The following is a 14,538-nucleotide window of genomic DNA, read 5'->3' on the forward strand; positions in this document are numbered from 1 at the left end:
GCTCACCACTGTCTGTGATTCCAGTCCCAGGGGATCCGGCACCCTCACACAGACATCCACGCAGGCAAAACACCAATGCACATAAAATAATTATTTTCTTAAAGAAAGTAGAAGTTGGGCGGTGGTGGTGCATGCCTGTAATCCCAGCACTCTGGGAGGCAGAACTCTGGATTTCTGAGTTCGAGGCCAGCCTGTTCTACAGAGTAAGTTCCAGGACAGCCAGGGCTATACAGAGAAACCCTGTCTCGAAAAAACCAAATCCAAAAAAAAAAAAAAAAGAAAGAAAGTGGAAGTAAAACTGTCTAAGGAGACAAAAGGGACTGATGGAAGGCAGGAGGGGTGTGAAAGGGGAGACACAGGTGTGTGGTGTGAATGTGCTTAACATGCAGAATACACTTCTATAAAAGCTTTGGGGTTCAGGTGCATGTGTATGTATGTGTGTGTGTGTGTGTGTATGTGTGTAATATGCATGTGGTGTATGTGGGGGTCTCTTCCTCAATCCCTCTCTGACTTCATGTGGTGTATGTGGGGGTCTCTTCCTCAATCCCTCTCCCACTTATTTTCATATAAACATTGTGATTATTATTATTAGTGTGTGGTATGATGTATGAGTATGCCTATGGCCCTCACAGAGGGCAGAGGATGTCTGTGGGTCCAGGCCTCTCATACCACGTTCACGTGGGCTCTGTGGATGGAACTACAGTCGTCAGGTTTGCCGAGCTAGTGTCTTTATCTGCTGAGGCCTCCAGCCTTATTTTTTGAGAGAGGGTGTTTCATGGAACCTGGAACTTTCCGAGTTGCCTGGATAGCAAGTCCCAAGGACCTTCCTGTCCCTGCCTCCCCAGTGTAGGGATGGCAGGAGGGCACAGTGCTTAGTGGCTTTGCATGAGTGCTGGGCATTGGCAGGCAGGGCCTCCTTCTCAAACAGTACTTTACCAACTGATATAGCTCTTCTTAGGGCCCTAGAACATTGTTTTTAAGTCCCTGAAGCCAAGAGTGAGTGCTTTGGGAAGTAGAGGCAGGAAGAGTAAGGAGTTCAAGGGTAACCTTAGCTACATAGTGAGTTCAGGGGTAGCCTTGGCTACATAGTGAGTTCAAGGTCCTGTCTCAAAAAAAAAAAAAAAAAAAGAAAGAAAGAAAAAGAAAAACAAATCTATGAGCTTAAAAAACATGTCAGAGGGGGCTGTTTTGTTTTTTTTTTTAACAATCAGGGACAGAAGGGGATGACGCCAACCTTTAAGGGAGAAAGACTCCACAGCACGCTACCCTGCATGGCTGGTGGCAGAAGTAGCCGGTCGTGCTGAAGAGAGGCTCCATTTAGCTTCTGAGAATCAACCGTTTTGATATTTGGGACAATGGTGTCATTCTAAGTGCGTAGCATATGAGCTGCTGAGTGACAGATGATGTCATCAGCCTCCGATCCTTCTACTTCCCGGGGGAGAAAGCTCCAAAAATACACCCAATGTCCTGGGCCCCACTGCCCAGCCTGGAAAAACCTCAGCCACGGGGATTATGCTGGCGCACAGTGGCAGAGCCGGGAGACATTACGGTCCTTCCGCTGACCATCACTTCTTCCATGTAGGACTTGCTAAGTCTTTTTTTAAAAATTTAATAAAGAGCTCAGACTTCTGATTTTCCCACTGAGGGCCTTGCTGCCTGGGGTTGGAAATGAAATCAACAACATAACAGCTTGCTTGAATTTTAAGGGACACGGGCATCGGCCTGGGTAAGAGCAAACCAACCGTCAGGCTCAGAGGCAGGCTGGCAGGGATATGTTCTGGGGCACAAGGCCCCCCTTTCATTAAAGCACCGAATCTTGTACTAAAAACAGGCCTCTGCTCTCTTTATCTGCAGAGATGACGGAGAGGCAGTCATAGCTGCCAGGTCCTTGCCCTCTGCTCTCCTGGTTAGCCCCTGGACCCCTGGGAGAAGCTTGAGGCCCAAGAACTGGCGGTTGTCGCCTTCCTGCTGATGCCAGAATTTAGCAGCGGCAGTGTTTGGGCGAGCTTGGAAGGAGTTTGTTCCTTCTCCTTCTGCAGGGGAAAGACACCGAGTGGTTCTGGGCTGGGTAGCCAAGATGTGGGAAGTGAATTGTGTTCTATGTGGGTGAGGGAAGTGCCGTGTGCATGTGCGTGTGCATGTGTGTGTGTATGTGTGTGCATGCGCCCACGCGCGCGTGTGACAGAGAGAGGCAGGGAGAGAGCATGTTCTTGTGTGTTCCTGTGAGTCAGTGGACCGCTGCTCCCTTTCCTCCTCCTGCCAACAAGCATGCTGTGTTCTCAGAGTCAAGCTTGGCCAGGCTCGCCCACCCCACCAAAGCCCAGGATCTGTCACCCCATGAGGAATGTGGGGTTATGAAATAAAAAACAGGGTTCTTGTCCAAGAGAATTTTATTATTATTTTTCTCTCTTAATTGGATTCAGCGTTTCTTACTCCTCACGTATCCTCTCTGGTAGGAAAGTCAGATCTGTCTGTGCAGAGCACAAGAGACTGCGTTTGCCAGAGACCCTTGGGCCAACAGCCCCTATTCCCTGACTGGGCCTGCTTGCATGCTGCCTTCTGGGCTGACCCCTGAGTCTGGCCCTCTGACCTCTGCTCGTCCTGGGGTTATCCAGGATGGTCAGGAGGAACAGGACCGCTGTGATGCAGGATGCCTGAGATGGCTACTGAAACACCCTCATCCACTAAGGCCACTAGATTTTTTCCCACTGCCAGACTACTCAGGGCCCTCAGCAGGTCACTGGCCAAAGAGCCTAAATGTTAAAACTGCAGCCAAGCCTCTCCTGAGGCCAGAGTCTCAGAGCCTCCCTAGCCTGCACAGACCATTAACTGGCAAAATGCTAGAAGGACATTGTCCATCCAACCCACTGGACTAACACTGTAGATGCTGCCTTGTCTGCCAGCTTGAAAACCCCAGAAATGTCTTCCCCAGCTCCACCTAGCTTGCCTTCAGCACCCTGACATCCATTTCTCTCACTAATGCCTGCAGCTTCTACAGTAGGGGTGGTGGGGTGCTCCGGGGTGCCAGACAGGTATGTGTTGCATATAAAAACGAGGTGATGTTCTAAGTATCTAAGAATGTTGGTCCCCTGAAGTGATTCTTGCTGCTTCTCTTCCTTCTAGACTCTTCCCACTGACACCTTTGCCCCAGCAAGCCCAGGGACTACTGTTGCCAGCAGGGGCTCTGAACAAAATTGCCGCAGCTTTTTTCTTGCTAGAAATTACCGATACAGTCCTTAGTTGAGCAAATATAGGTTCCTGTATAGTTTATAAACATGATAAGACATACAGTTTGGTAAGGAATGGGTTGGGGGACCTGTGCATTTATATATTTATATATATATATATATTATGTGAATGTGTGGGCAGAGTGAGAATATATATATAAGTGGACATAGGTATAAAACTGCACCTTCTGTGTGACTCTCATTGCGAGTACAGTTCTAAATGTCATCCTCTGGCGATCTCTCCTTTGGTGATTGGTTCTTGGACCCCAGCAGGTCTGCCAGGACTGCCTGAGACATCAGGAATGAGAGGCACTACCCCCATGGGTAGGGACTGAGGGTGGCATAGGGTTAGACAGGGCAGGTTAACTAAGTGATCTCAGGCAAGCGCCAAGAGTGCTCTGAGATTGCTGGTTGCCCCAGCTGCTCTGGGTGAGCCTTGTTCTGAGTCCTGCTCCTTCCAAAACCAGCAGGGTCCTTCAGCCCTTCTTTCCAAATGACCAGGATTCCGCAGAGCACAGCTTCTTCAAGGGCACATGTCCCGACACTACTAATGACTCCCTTTGAGTGTCTTTGACCACTGTGCTGGAGTGGATACTGTCCGGAGGTGCTTGGTCAGGACAGCCGGGTGAGATGTGCTACCCTTCCTGTCTACGGCTGTACACTTTGGGCTTATAATCCACCAGGAAGGGTCCAGACCATGGCTGAAGGCTTTTGCAGCCTTTTCCTGGAACCCAGCAGATCTTCCACTTAGAAAAGAAAGAAAGAAAAGAAGAAAAGATTCTGTTCCTTGCTGGACATGTGGCAGTGCTGGGTAATGGTGCCCTGGGTCCTCAGCGGAGAGTGACCGCCAGCCCCAGTATCCAGGCCAGGAAAGAGGCCCCAAGGGTCGTGCCTGAGGAGGCCTGCTGCACCCCGCTGGGGGCACGAATGGGGGTCCTGCGGGCACACTTGCCCTTCCTCTTGGGTCGAGCAGTGGGCATGATGTCAAAGCTGAACTTGTGCTGATAATCAGGGGCATAGTCCTGCAGTTCAGGAATCTCTTTCCCAGTGCTCACCTTGGAGATCTGGTTTCGGTTCCTGTGGCTGGTGCAGTTCTTGCCTGGCTTCTTGTAACCTGACCTGGAGCCAGGCAGGTGGCCATGTGGGTGGCCTTTGTCCCTGGAGGCACCATGGGGTGGATGGTGCTCCTTTCGGGCAGCCCTGTCAGAGGTGGTAAGGGTGTGAGACTTGATCTGGTGAGGAGATGCTGGTCCTGTGCAGTTCCGGAAGTCCTCAACCCTCAGCAGCTTCAGGTCCTGGCCTTGCCGCAGCTCGGGGGTCGCGCAGGGGACAGCCGAACTAGAGCCACGGAACCTTCGCAGCCATTCCCACAGGGAACGCGCCCGGCAGCCACAGTCCCAAGCGTTCCCATTGAGGCGAAGGAACTCCAAGGCCACCAGCGGGGCCAGACAGTCGCCCTGCAGCTCAGTGAGGCTGTTGTTGAAGAGAAAGAGGGTGGTTAGCCTGTGGAGGTCATGAAAAGCCTTGTGGTGCACCCACTGTAACTGGTTCTCATGCAGTAGCAACCGGTCCAGGTTCACCAGGCCCCGGAAAATGCCCTGACCCAGGCTCCATAGCTTGTTGCCATGGAGAAACAGGTGACTGAGGTTGACCAAGTCCACAAAGATGTCATCTTGGAGGTACTCAATATGGTTGTCCTGCAAGTAGAGGTACTGCAGGCTGTGCAGGCCACCGAAGATGCCCGCGGGCAGGGCACTCAGTCCACACTTATAGAGGTAGAGGGCGTGAAGCTTCACCAGGCCTTGGAAGGTCTCAGGTGCCAGTGTTCGCAGCTGCCGGTTGTCTCCAAGGTCCAGCTCCTCCAGGTGCACAAAGCCCTCGAAGGTGTTGGGAGCGATGAAAGTAATGTTGTTGGAATAGATCCAGAGGGTAACCATGGCGGGGCTGAAGTGGCCCTGCTGCAGGAAGGTGATGCGATTGTTCTGCAGGAAGATGCGCTCACTGTCCTCTGGGATGCCCTCTGGGATGGCGGCAAAATTGTGTGCCTGGCAGCTGACAGTCATGGGGGCGGGATAGCACACACAGTCTCGAGGACAACCACCACCCAGAGGTAACTCTCCAGCCAGCAGCAACAGCAGCAATTCCACACAGCACCCTGGTGGGGAGAGACAGAAGAGCTGTGAGAGGCTGCCCAGAGATACATGGGGAGCAGAGAGTGGAAGGGGGGACTGGCAAATGACCCCTGGGGTTCATGGCCAACGGAGGTTCTGTCCTCTGTACTGTACACAGGGGTTCCTTGGGCTAAGAGGTTGGACAGGAGATTTGAGGTCAAGGCTCACATTATCTCCCACACTTCTTTAGTTCAGTCCCTAAAGTCTCTAATCCCATCCAAGCCCCTCTTTGGACTGTCAGCCCCAAAGCAGGGTGGAGCGCGTCTGTGAGCACAAGCCTGGCGGCCTCCGCTCCAGCTCTGGCTCCGGCTCCGGCTCCAGCTCCGTCGTTTGCTCCCTGTTAGCTGCCTTTGCAAGGAATGACTCTAACAAAGCAAGCAGCCCATCTGGAGTCCTGAATGATCACTTTATTTAGTGATTCCTCAAAATAAAGAAAGCATTGTGTCCATGATACCAAAGCACGCCTCAGTCAATGCCTCTTTCACACTGTGGTACAGAAACTTCAGACCTACAACTCTTCCTCTATGACTTGGTTTTCTCATTTGTTAAATACAGGTCACAGGGCTGAGCTGGCATACAGAGAAGGCACGTTTCTGTGAGGGACTGTGAGTGACACCAGAGCTGACGCACGAGGCTTCCCTGGGGTTCATGGCACTGCCGGATCGAGGCTGCCCCCCTCTGATTCACCTTCTGGCCCTCTGTCTCTCTCTACCATGCTCGAGATTGCCTGGCTGTGGCTGTAAAACCAGGCTTTGCCTCTTGACTGTCCGGAGCATTTCCTCTGTAGCTCCCCTCTAATTGGGCATTAATTAGGCATTCGTTAATGGATCCTTAAAATAATTATTTTCGGATGTGTCCAGCCTGTGGTCGGGTAATAGGCCTATGCTCATTATTGAAGCAGCCTCATTATGGACGATTGTCATTACCTGCCTTTTCCCAGGGTCACAGCTGCCCCAAGCGGCCCAGCAGGCGCGTCAGGAAGATGGGGACAGGCTCCAGGCCTACCGGTGCCCACCCTGAAGAACCAGGCAGCCAGGACCTATGCTGCCTCAGTTGGCCTCTTGCAAGACCCTTTCCTTTTCCAGCGTGTTCAGCTGGGACTCTTGGGAGAGCCAGGGCCTCTGGGGCATATGAGCTCAATCTTCTTGCTGCTAGCTGTGCTCAGAGCATGTGGAATGAAAGAGGCCACGTTCCTGACCAGGCCTCCCACTCAGGGACTGCCCAGGCCCCTGGCAGAGTAGGTCTCCACCTTGACTTCCACCCCAACCCCCACCCCATTCCCGACAGAAACAGCATTGTGAGTTGACAGCTCCCAGCTGTTGGGAGTTATGGGCTCCCCGAGAGCGGCAGCTGCTTCTCGTCCCCTGTAATCACCCGGCTTCAACTGAATGTTTCTAGCACATAAAAATCATCACATATAATTTAGTTTTTGCATAATTGGGTTCAGTTGTGATTTCAGAGCAATTATGACCTCAGCGGCAGTGGCGGCACAGCATAGGACCCTTTTCTGGGCTGGGTCATGCCCTGCAGGCCCTCTGCAGTGCTTTCTGCCAACCAGCCCCTAGACAGCATGCAGGCTATAGCCATCTCTGCCTCAATTTCTCACTCCGAAACATGTCTAGATGTTACTCTGTCAATCTTCTTCCTTAGCGTCCTGGGTGTGGCCTCCACCCTATCAGCCTCTGTCCAGCCGACCAGCCTCCTGTGCTGCTGAGGGAGGTGAGTCGGCCGGCCCGAGGGCACCTGCCCTGTGCGGTCAGTGCTCACACTGGCTGCACAGTCCACAGACCCACTCCAACCTCCTTGCTGGCCTTACACCCTCTCTTCCAGGAAGGCCATTCTTGCTAGAACCTTCCCCAAGGAGAGGCCCTGCCCGGGTACCCTGGGAAAGCGGGGTTCTAGGTTCAAGGACAATCACGATGCTTGTCCCACATTTTATGCTGAATGAGACCCCGGCAGAGCCTTCGCTGGGGATTCTGTGAAAATGAAGCTTTTCTTCCCCGGCCTGCAGCTGCAGACAGGTAGGGGCTGCAGTGGGCTTATCACTAATACCATTCGACATTTGTACAGCTCATTGCAGTTTACAGAGGGCTTTCGCCTGCACCCTCAACCTCCCCTGTGTTCTCCCACCTGCTGTGGCCGCTCTGTCTCTGTGCACCCCAGAAGAATCTGGGAGTCCCTTGGGGAAGATTACCCCTTATCTTATATGGGAGGGGCCTCCAGGGGATACAATACACAGGGAAAACCAGGCTAGGGCTCTATTTAGGCAACAAAACAAAACAAAAACCTACACCAAACCTCAGGTGTAGGCTTAGTAACCAGTTTATGAACACACTGTGGTAAGACAGCAGAACAGCATGAAGGTAGGACTGGGGTTTTCCCTCTAAGAGGGCAACAGGAGGACAAAGGGACTCTAGCCAAGACCTGATGCAGAACCAGGCTCAGTTCCCCTGTTACCTCAAGGAAGGATAGGCTCTCATCACTAGGAGGCCTAAGGCAATGAGACCACAAGGACCTTGTAGGACAGTCACTTCCTGCAGAGAAGGGCTCTTTTGCAAGCATACTAATAGGATGCAGGCTCAGGACAGCTGGTCCCTGTCCTTTAGTATTTTTCCACATGCCAGGGACATTAGCCTTCCAGAACCTCCATCTCTTCTAATGGGGGTGTGTGTGTTGAGGGGCTCAGCCACTCTGCAACCATGCCTTTGAAAGGCAGGACCCTGAGCTAGCTGTCCTAGTCAGCCCTGGCCACTCCTGGACTCCTTGACAATCCTAGGATTGTCACAGAGCAGGGCTCTTCCCAGGGAGACAAGCACTGCATCACCATGGCGCCTTCTATGCCCCCTCTATGGGGCCCTTGGGAGCCCCGCCCCACTGATTGCCTGATTAATGTACCAACATTGAGGATGGAGCCTTTGCTGTGCATTTTAAAATTGCAAATTAGCAGGAATCCATGTCTCTGTGGAGGGGCCTGCACCTCTCCTGCCAGACTCATCAGGCACCTCCTGGGCAGGCTGCTTGAGGGGGCGGAAAGGAGAAGACCCAGCTCAGCTTCCCCTCCCCTCTAGGGGACGCCCTTCACTGGGTTCTGCTTCGCTACTCCCAAACCGGCCTCCGCGCCACGCCACGCCACACCACGCCGCACCGCGCACGTGAGCTCCCGAGAGGCTCTACAGCCTCCATCATTGCTTCTTCCATTCATACTTGCCCCCTAGCCTAGGAGAGTCACGGAAGTCAGTGTGGGAAGGGCCTGGCAATGAGCGTCATGGCTCATTTGCATATGGGAGTATCTATACCCTAGTAGGTACCAAAAGAGTATAGGGGAGATTAGGGCGGGGCCAAAGGAAAGTCTTTGCTATCCCTGAGCCAGCAGTCAGCATTGCTTGGTGGCTGATCCCCTCTATAACACCAGCCCTTCCCCAACCTCCCAGAGTATTTGACCTGTGGACTAGGGCTGAGAAGGGTCCGGCTGTGTTCAGCTGCCTTAGCTATGAGGGGAAACCGCTCAGAGCTCAGCCTACAGCTCAACAGAGGGCATGCAAGCAAGGGAACTCGCAGTGGCCTCGGCTCAGCTGGCAGACCCCAAACTCCTCCTGCCAAGCTGAGCACGACCAGCTACCTTACCATGGTCCCATAGGACCAGACCGGGTGGGATGGGTGGCAAGGCTAGGGCGGCAGAATAGCGTGTGCAAAGGCACTGAGGTGGGAAAGGCACTCAGGTGGCCAGAGTCTTGGCAGCAGAACCAGCATCAACAGGGCCTGTCTGCTAAACCCAGACCACACGAGCCAGTGCAATGGGGGCCCTGCAGCACCCTACCACCAGGAGTAGGAAGAAAACTAACAGAGATCTGACACGGGGGAAGCCGCCTTTGCACAGGAGAAAATGAGGTGCCCAGAGCATCAGCGGTTGGTCACAGCTGGAGAACACAGTTGCAGGCAGGTCCCACCAAGCTACCCTGCCTTCAGGCTGGGGCTCTAGCCTCAGCTCCCTGGTGCCCTGAGTGGGCAGAGTAGCCTCAAATCAGGCTGGCCGGCTTTCTCAGGCTCCAAAGTGTCAGGACAGCCACTGCAACTTAGCACCCAAGGGGCTGCCCCCTATCCCTAAGTAGTGGCTACTTTCCTCATGGCCCCTGGGCGTGGCAGCCGGTCTCTCTGAAGCTTTGCAGGCTGATCTGCCATGCAGCCAATCTCTCTGGCCTTCAGCCCGCCCTCCCCTGCCCCCAGCCTGGCCAGCTGCTCTCCTCTGAGCAATCAATGCTAACCAATGCTCTCTCGCTGTGGGGATGGCGGCCTCAGGCCAGGCTGGCTGCACTCCTGGGGCTGCTGGCGCCTCAGGCCACTTGGCACTTGTGCCACTTGTGTTCTAAGCATAGGCTCCTTCCTGGCTCAGCTCTGAAGACAAGAGAGTTGGCCAGGGAACTGCTGGGCTCCCCTCAGCCTCCACGGCTGTGCAGAATGGCCGGCAGCCTCCTATCCACGGCTGGGAGTAGGGCAGGGCGGTGGAGCCAGAGGCCGGAAGTTGAATCCTGGCTGCTCCTTTTAATGCTTGCAAGAGCCTCGTTTTCCTCACCTGCAAAATGGGGCAGTCACGGAAAGCTCAGCCAGTCCTGCAGCCCACAGATGCTGGTACCCACCTGCCCTTCCCACATCTCCATCTGTCTAACTGAAACCATCCAAGCCAAGCTCCTCTCTTCCTCTACAGCCTCCTCCGTTCACAGCTTCTCCATCTTGGGTAAAGATAATCCGTTCCCTTCAGCTGCCCAAGAGGAACACCTCAGAATCGCAGTGGCTCACTCTCTGGAAATTCTGCTGGCTACATTTTAGAATTTATCCACTGTCTATCCACTTGTCAGACCTGCCACTGCTACCATTCACCCCAGGAGTTGTAGTGGCCTCCTGGATGGCCCCCAGCCCTGCCCCCTCACCCCTACATCCCCTTCCACGGGAACTAGGGTAGTCCAGGCAAAGTGAGTCAGAAAATGCTGCTCCTCTGCCTGAATCTTCCCCGGCTCCCACCTAACCTGAAGCTGCCCACAGGTCTTCCCCCCACCCTCCACCCCCGGGCCCAGAGGCCCTGCCTCTCCCTGGCTATGCAGACCTTGCTGCTGTCCCTCCCACGTGCCCAGCACTCAGCCTTCCGCCTTTGTCCATGCTGTTCTGTCTCCCTGGAACGGTTCCCAGTGTGTCTGCAGGGCTTCTTCCCAGTGAGGCCAGTCTTGAGCAGCGATTTTCAAGGCGCTTCTTCCCTGGTACATTTTACTCTACAGCATGCAACCTCTTGGACAGCACGACATAAGTCACTTGTTTACTTTCTGTCCGCTGCTGCTTTGTCCAGATGAGTGTGCTCCCTGCACACAGTAGGTGCTCATTAACAGTTCTGGGGGGAGGGAATCACATTTCTAAGTCTCTGGAGAATTGAGTGATGACACTCAGAAAAACCTTAGGCTCAGGCCTGGGGCCTGGATCATAGTAGGTGCTCAATAAACTTTGGTTGTAATTAGTCCTGGAAGACTCAGAGCCTTTAGGATGAGATCAGACACCTGAACTTGGCTCTCATCAAGGCTCCGTAGGTCCATCAAGGAAGTGACCGTTTGGTGAATGCACACTCAGAGAAGGACCCAATACCAGTCCTTTCCTGGGTAAGGGGACATAGACTGGAACTGGGGAGAGTTTCCCAAGGTATGGGATTTTCAGTTCTAAACTGGAATAATGGTGAACAAGTTAGTCACTCTAAAAGGGGCCAGGACCAGGGGCTGGAGAGATGGCTCAGCGGTTAAGAGCACTGACTGCTTTTCCAAAGGTCCTGAGTTCAAATCCCAGCAACCACATGGTGGCTCACAACCATCCATAAGGAGACCTGATGCCCTCTTCTGGGGTGTCTGAAGACAGCTACAGTGTACTTACATATAATAATAAATAAATCTTTTTTAAAAAAGGGGGGGGGGCAGGACCAGAACCTTTCAAACAGAAATGTCTGGGTTTAAGAAGAGAGAAAGCCAGATATGATGGTGCACATCATTAAACCAGATGCTTGGGAGGCAAAGACAATTGGATCTCTGTGAGTTTGAGTCCAGCCTATTCTACAGAGTGAGTTCTAGGACAGCCAAGGCTACAAAGAGAAACCTGCTTGACCTACCGCCCAAATTAAAAATCTGAGGGGGGCAGGGAGCAGTCATGGAGGAACCACACACATATATGTTAGTATGATATCATACTCTGCTTCTGTACCTGCAATCCAGGAGTGGGGGCTGGATCAGCCAAAGCGTTAGTGTGTGCTAGTGGATGTCTGAGCACTGTATTTATGTGCATGTCTGTGTGGATGTGTACCCGAGGTGTTCATGTGTGACAGGTGTTGGCCCTAGTGCTTACAGATGTAGACATAGTTGTGTTTGTGTGCTAGACATGTGCATGTGTCTAAGTCCATGCACATAAACTTATATCTACCCCTGGAGACTAGGAGTAACAGCCCAGGGCCTTTTATCCTGCAACATCCTGTACCCCAGAGGGAGGCAGCATATACTGAGGGGGGGGCTGTCTCTGAGGTGTCTTACCTTGGTCCTCACTCTCTGCCTTCAGCACCTGTTCTCTTCATACTCTGAACCAAACACCCTCTGCAGGTTCTCCCAGCAGCAGGCTTCCTCTCAGCTGAGGAATGGGCAGCTAGCTACCACTGGGATAGTTGGAATAGTTTTGGCTTTTGTCTGCCTGGGGTTGGTCCCCTGAAACAGGTCTGGTTGGCAGCACCATGCTAATTGGACTGACAGTTTCTCCTGAGAGCAATCTGGGTCTCTCTCATCCTGCCCGTGGGTGGGGCCTAACCTTGCCTGCAGGAGTGCGCTGTAGGCAGCAGGGATGGAGGCTGTCCTCTATAGCTCTGTGCTGAGGTACTCCCCCAGCCTATGACCCAGGCCAGTGGGAGTCATTTCACCTAGGCAACTGCAGAGGGGCACACCAAGAAGGATGGTTATGGGCATAGGCATGGGAAGCCTGTGAGCCTGGCTGGGCACCCCAGACCTGAGCAGGCTGCAGGGGAGACTGTGTCACTGCTGTTTGCAAGGATACTGTTCCCAGACTGCCAAGACATCTTGGCTTTCACCCCAATCCAGGATGGCCCAAAATCCACAGCTCTTAACAGAGCAGATGCTGAGAGGCACTTAACCCAGGGCTAAGACCCCTGGAAGGTTCCTTGGCTTTCTACTCTATCCTCTGTCCCCGTCTGTCATCCCCATGTGTGCCTAATGCTCTCTGTGGAAAACACAAGGCTCACGAGCTCTGTCCCTCTCCCAGCATCCCATTCTCACGCTCCCAGCTCATATTGCGTGCCCTCATGCTACTCAAATCTTCTGCTAGCTTTAAGGGTCCCAGGTTGAGGCTGTCCCTCCTTGCCTTTCACCACCACCATAAATCCTCTTCCTCTTCTTCTTCCACCTCCTCTTCTTCCTCATGTAGGAAAGGCTCTAAGCTTTGGAACTCCTGATCTTCCTGCCACCTCGTTCTGGAATACAGGCCTGTGCCGCCACGCCCTGCAGATGGGGATGCAGGTTTCTGAGCATCCGTCCTTCCCAGGAGCTTTCCCAGGATTGCCTCTTGCCTTGTGAGCCTTGTGAAACCAACTGCCACCCCCCACAAACGATAGCAAATTGTGGGTGCACCTAGAACCCAACGAGGAAGTGCCAATGTCCTGAGTGTGTGTGGCAGGGCAGGGGACCTTTGAAGGGGTTACAACTATCTATGGAGATGCCTGTATGGGGGTTTGAGGGATATGCAGAAGAGGGTGCTGGGAGGGGGGATGCTGCCAACCCCTGAGCAGCCAATGACAGGAGAAGCAGCAGTTCTCTGCCAGCAGCCCTTGTTTCCAGCTCCACAGAACCACCCGACCCTTGCTGTCAGTGGATGGCACTCAGGACCGATACCCAGGCTGTGGGTATAGCCTATACTTGCTGACCACCCCTTTCTGCATCTGTCCCCCCACTCTCCTCCATTTTAGGGAGAGGGTAGGCTCATGGTTGGGAGACACAGCTCCTTGACTCTGGCTCCTCCATTGCAGGGAGAGGGCGTAGAGCACAAAGAACGAGGCGTGCACCAGTGACCAAGTGTAGGTGTTGGAAGCACAGAGGTTTACATGAAAAAGCGGGGCGGGGTGGCACACGCCTTTAATTCCAGCATTTGAGAGGCAGAGGCAGGTGGATCTCTGTGAGTTCCAGGCCAGCCTGGTCTACAAAATGAGTTCCAGGACAGCTAGGGCTGTTACACGGAAAAACATTGTCTTGAAAAAAAAAACCAAAAATAAATAAATAAATAAATAAATTAATTAATAAGGACTAGTTCATGTACTCAACTGTACTTTATGTGGGAAAAGATTCAGGGGCAGACCAACCACTATTGTTTTGTTTTGTTTTGTTTTTTTCCCGTTTGTTGCAAGAGACAGGTATCATTTTTGCTCACATCTTGTTGGTTGGCCTCACGCATGTGGCCCTGCATGTCATCATGGGACAGGGGTGACTCCTCTTATGGGGAGGGATGCGGGGAGGGAGGATAGAGGGTTTGTGGACACCAAGAGCACACTCACACAGGAAGCTCTGACACTAAGTGGCTGGACAAACAGGAAGGACCTTGCGGGGGCGGGGGTCAAGGGCGGCTATTTCCTTCTGTTTTTAGCTTTTTAAAATTACAGTTTTTATCTTGAATCGCTGCACAGTAATTGTACATATTTATGGGGTACAGCCTGACATTTCAAAACATGTATACAATGTGCCGTGATCAGATCAGGGCAATTAGCACACCCATCTCCTTGAATGTTTATCGTTCCTTTGTGTTGGGAACATCCAAAATCCTCTCTACTAGCTAGTCTGAAATTTACAATTAATTGACAACCACAGCTATCCTACTGGGCAATAGAACATTAGAAGTTACCCTTACCCAGCCGAGCCAGGGCACCCATTAACTGTGCTCGCTGTCTCCCACCCCCTCCCAGTGTTTGTTTTCTGAGATGGAAGAAATAGATCCCGTTTGCATGCCAACAAACATGATTCAGGAGGAGAGAAACTGAGACAGCCTGAAAGGGCAGAGAATAGGGGGAGATCTGAGGAACACCTGCTCCCAGTAATGGGGGACCATGACATGTGCAGGGACAGCAATAT

The 14,538-nt window shown here is 52.8% G+C and overlaps 1 protein-coding gene across 1 annotated transcript in view; it reads right to left on the minus strand.

Annotated features, from left to right (window-relative positions):
- Positions 1–2,372: 2,372 nt before the first annotated feature.
- Rtn4rl1 (reticulon 4 receptor like 1) overlaps positions 2,373–14,538 on the minus strand; it is a 72,696-nt gene continuing 60,530 nt past the window's right edge. The window contains exon 2 of the mRNA XM_052196640.1: positions 2,373–5,382. Coding sequence (XP_052052600.1) covers positions 4,058–5,382 — 1,325 coding nt within the window. The 3' untranslated portion in view covers positions 2,373–4,057. The remainder of the gene's footprint in view (positions 5,383–14,538) is intronic.

Source organism: Apodemus sylvaticus, chromosome 10 (genome assembly GCF_947179515.1).
Source record: "Apodemus sylvaticus chromosome 10, mApoSyl1.1, whole genome shotgun sequence".
Classification (NCBI taxonomy): domain Eukaryota; kingdom Metazoa; phylum Chordata; class Mammalia; order Rodentia; family Muridae; genus Apodemus; species Apodemus sylvaticus.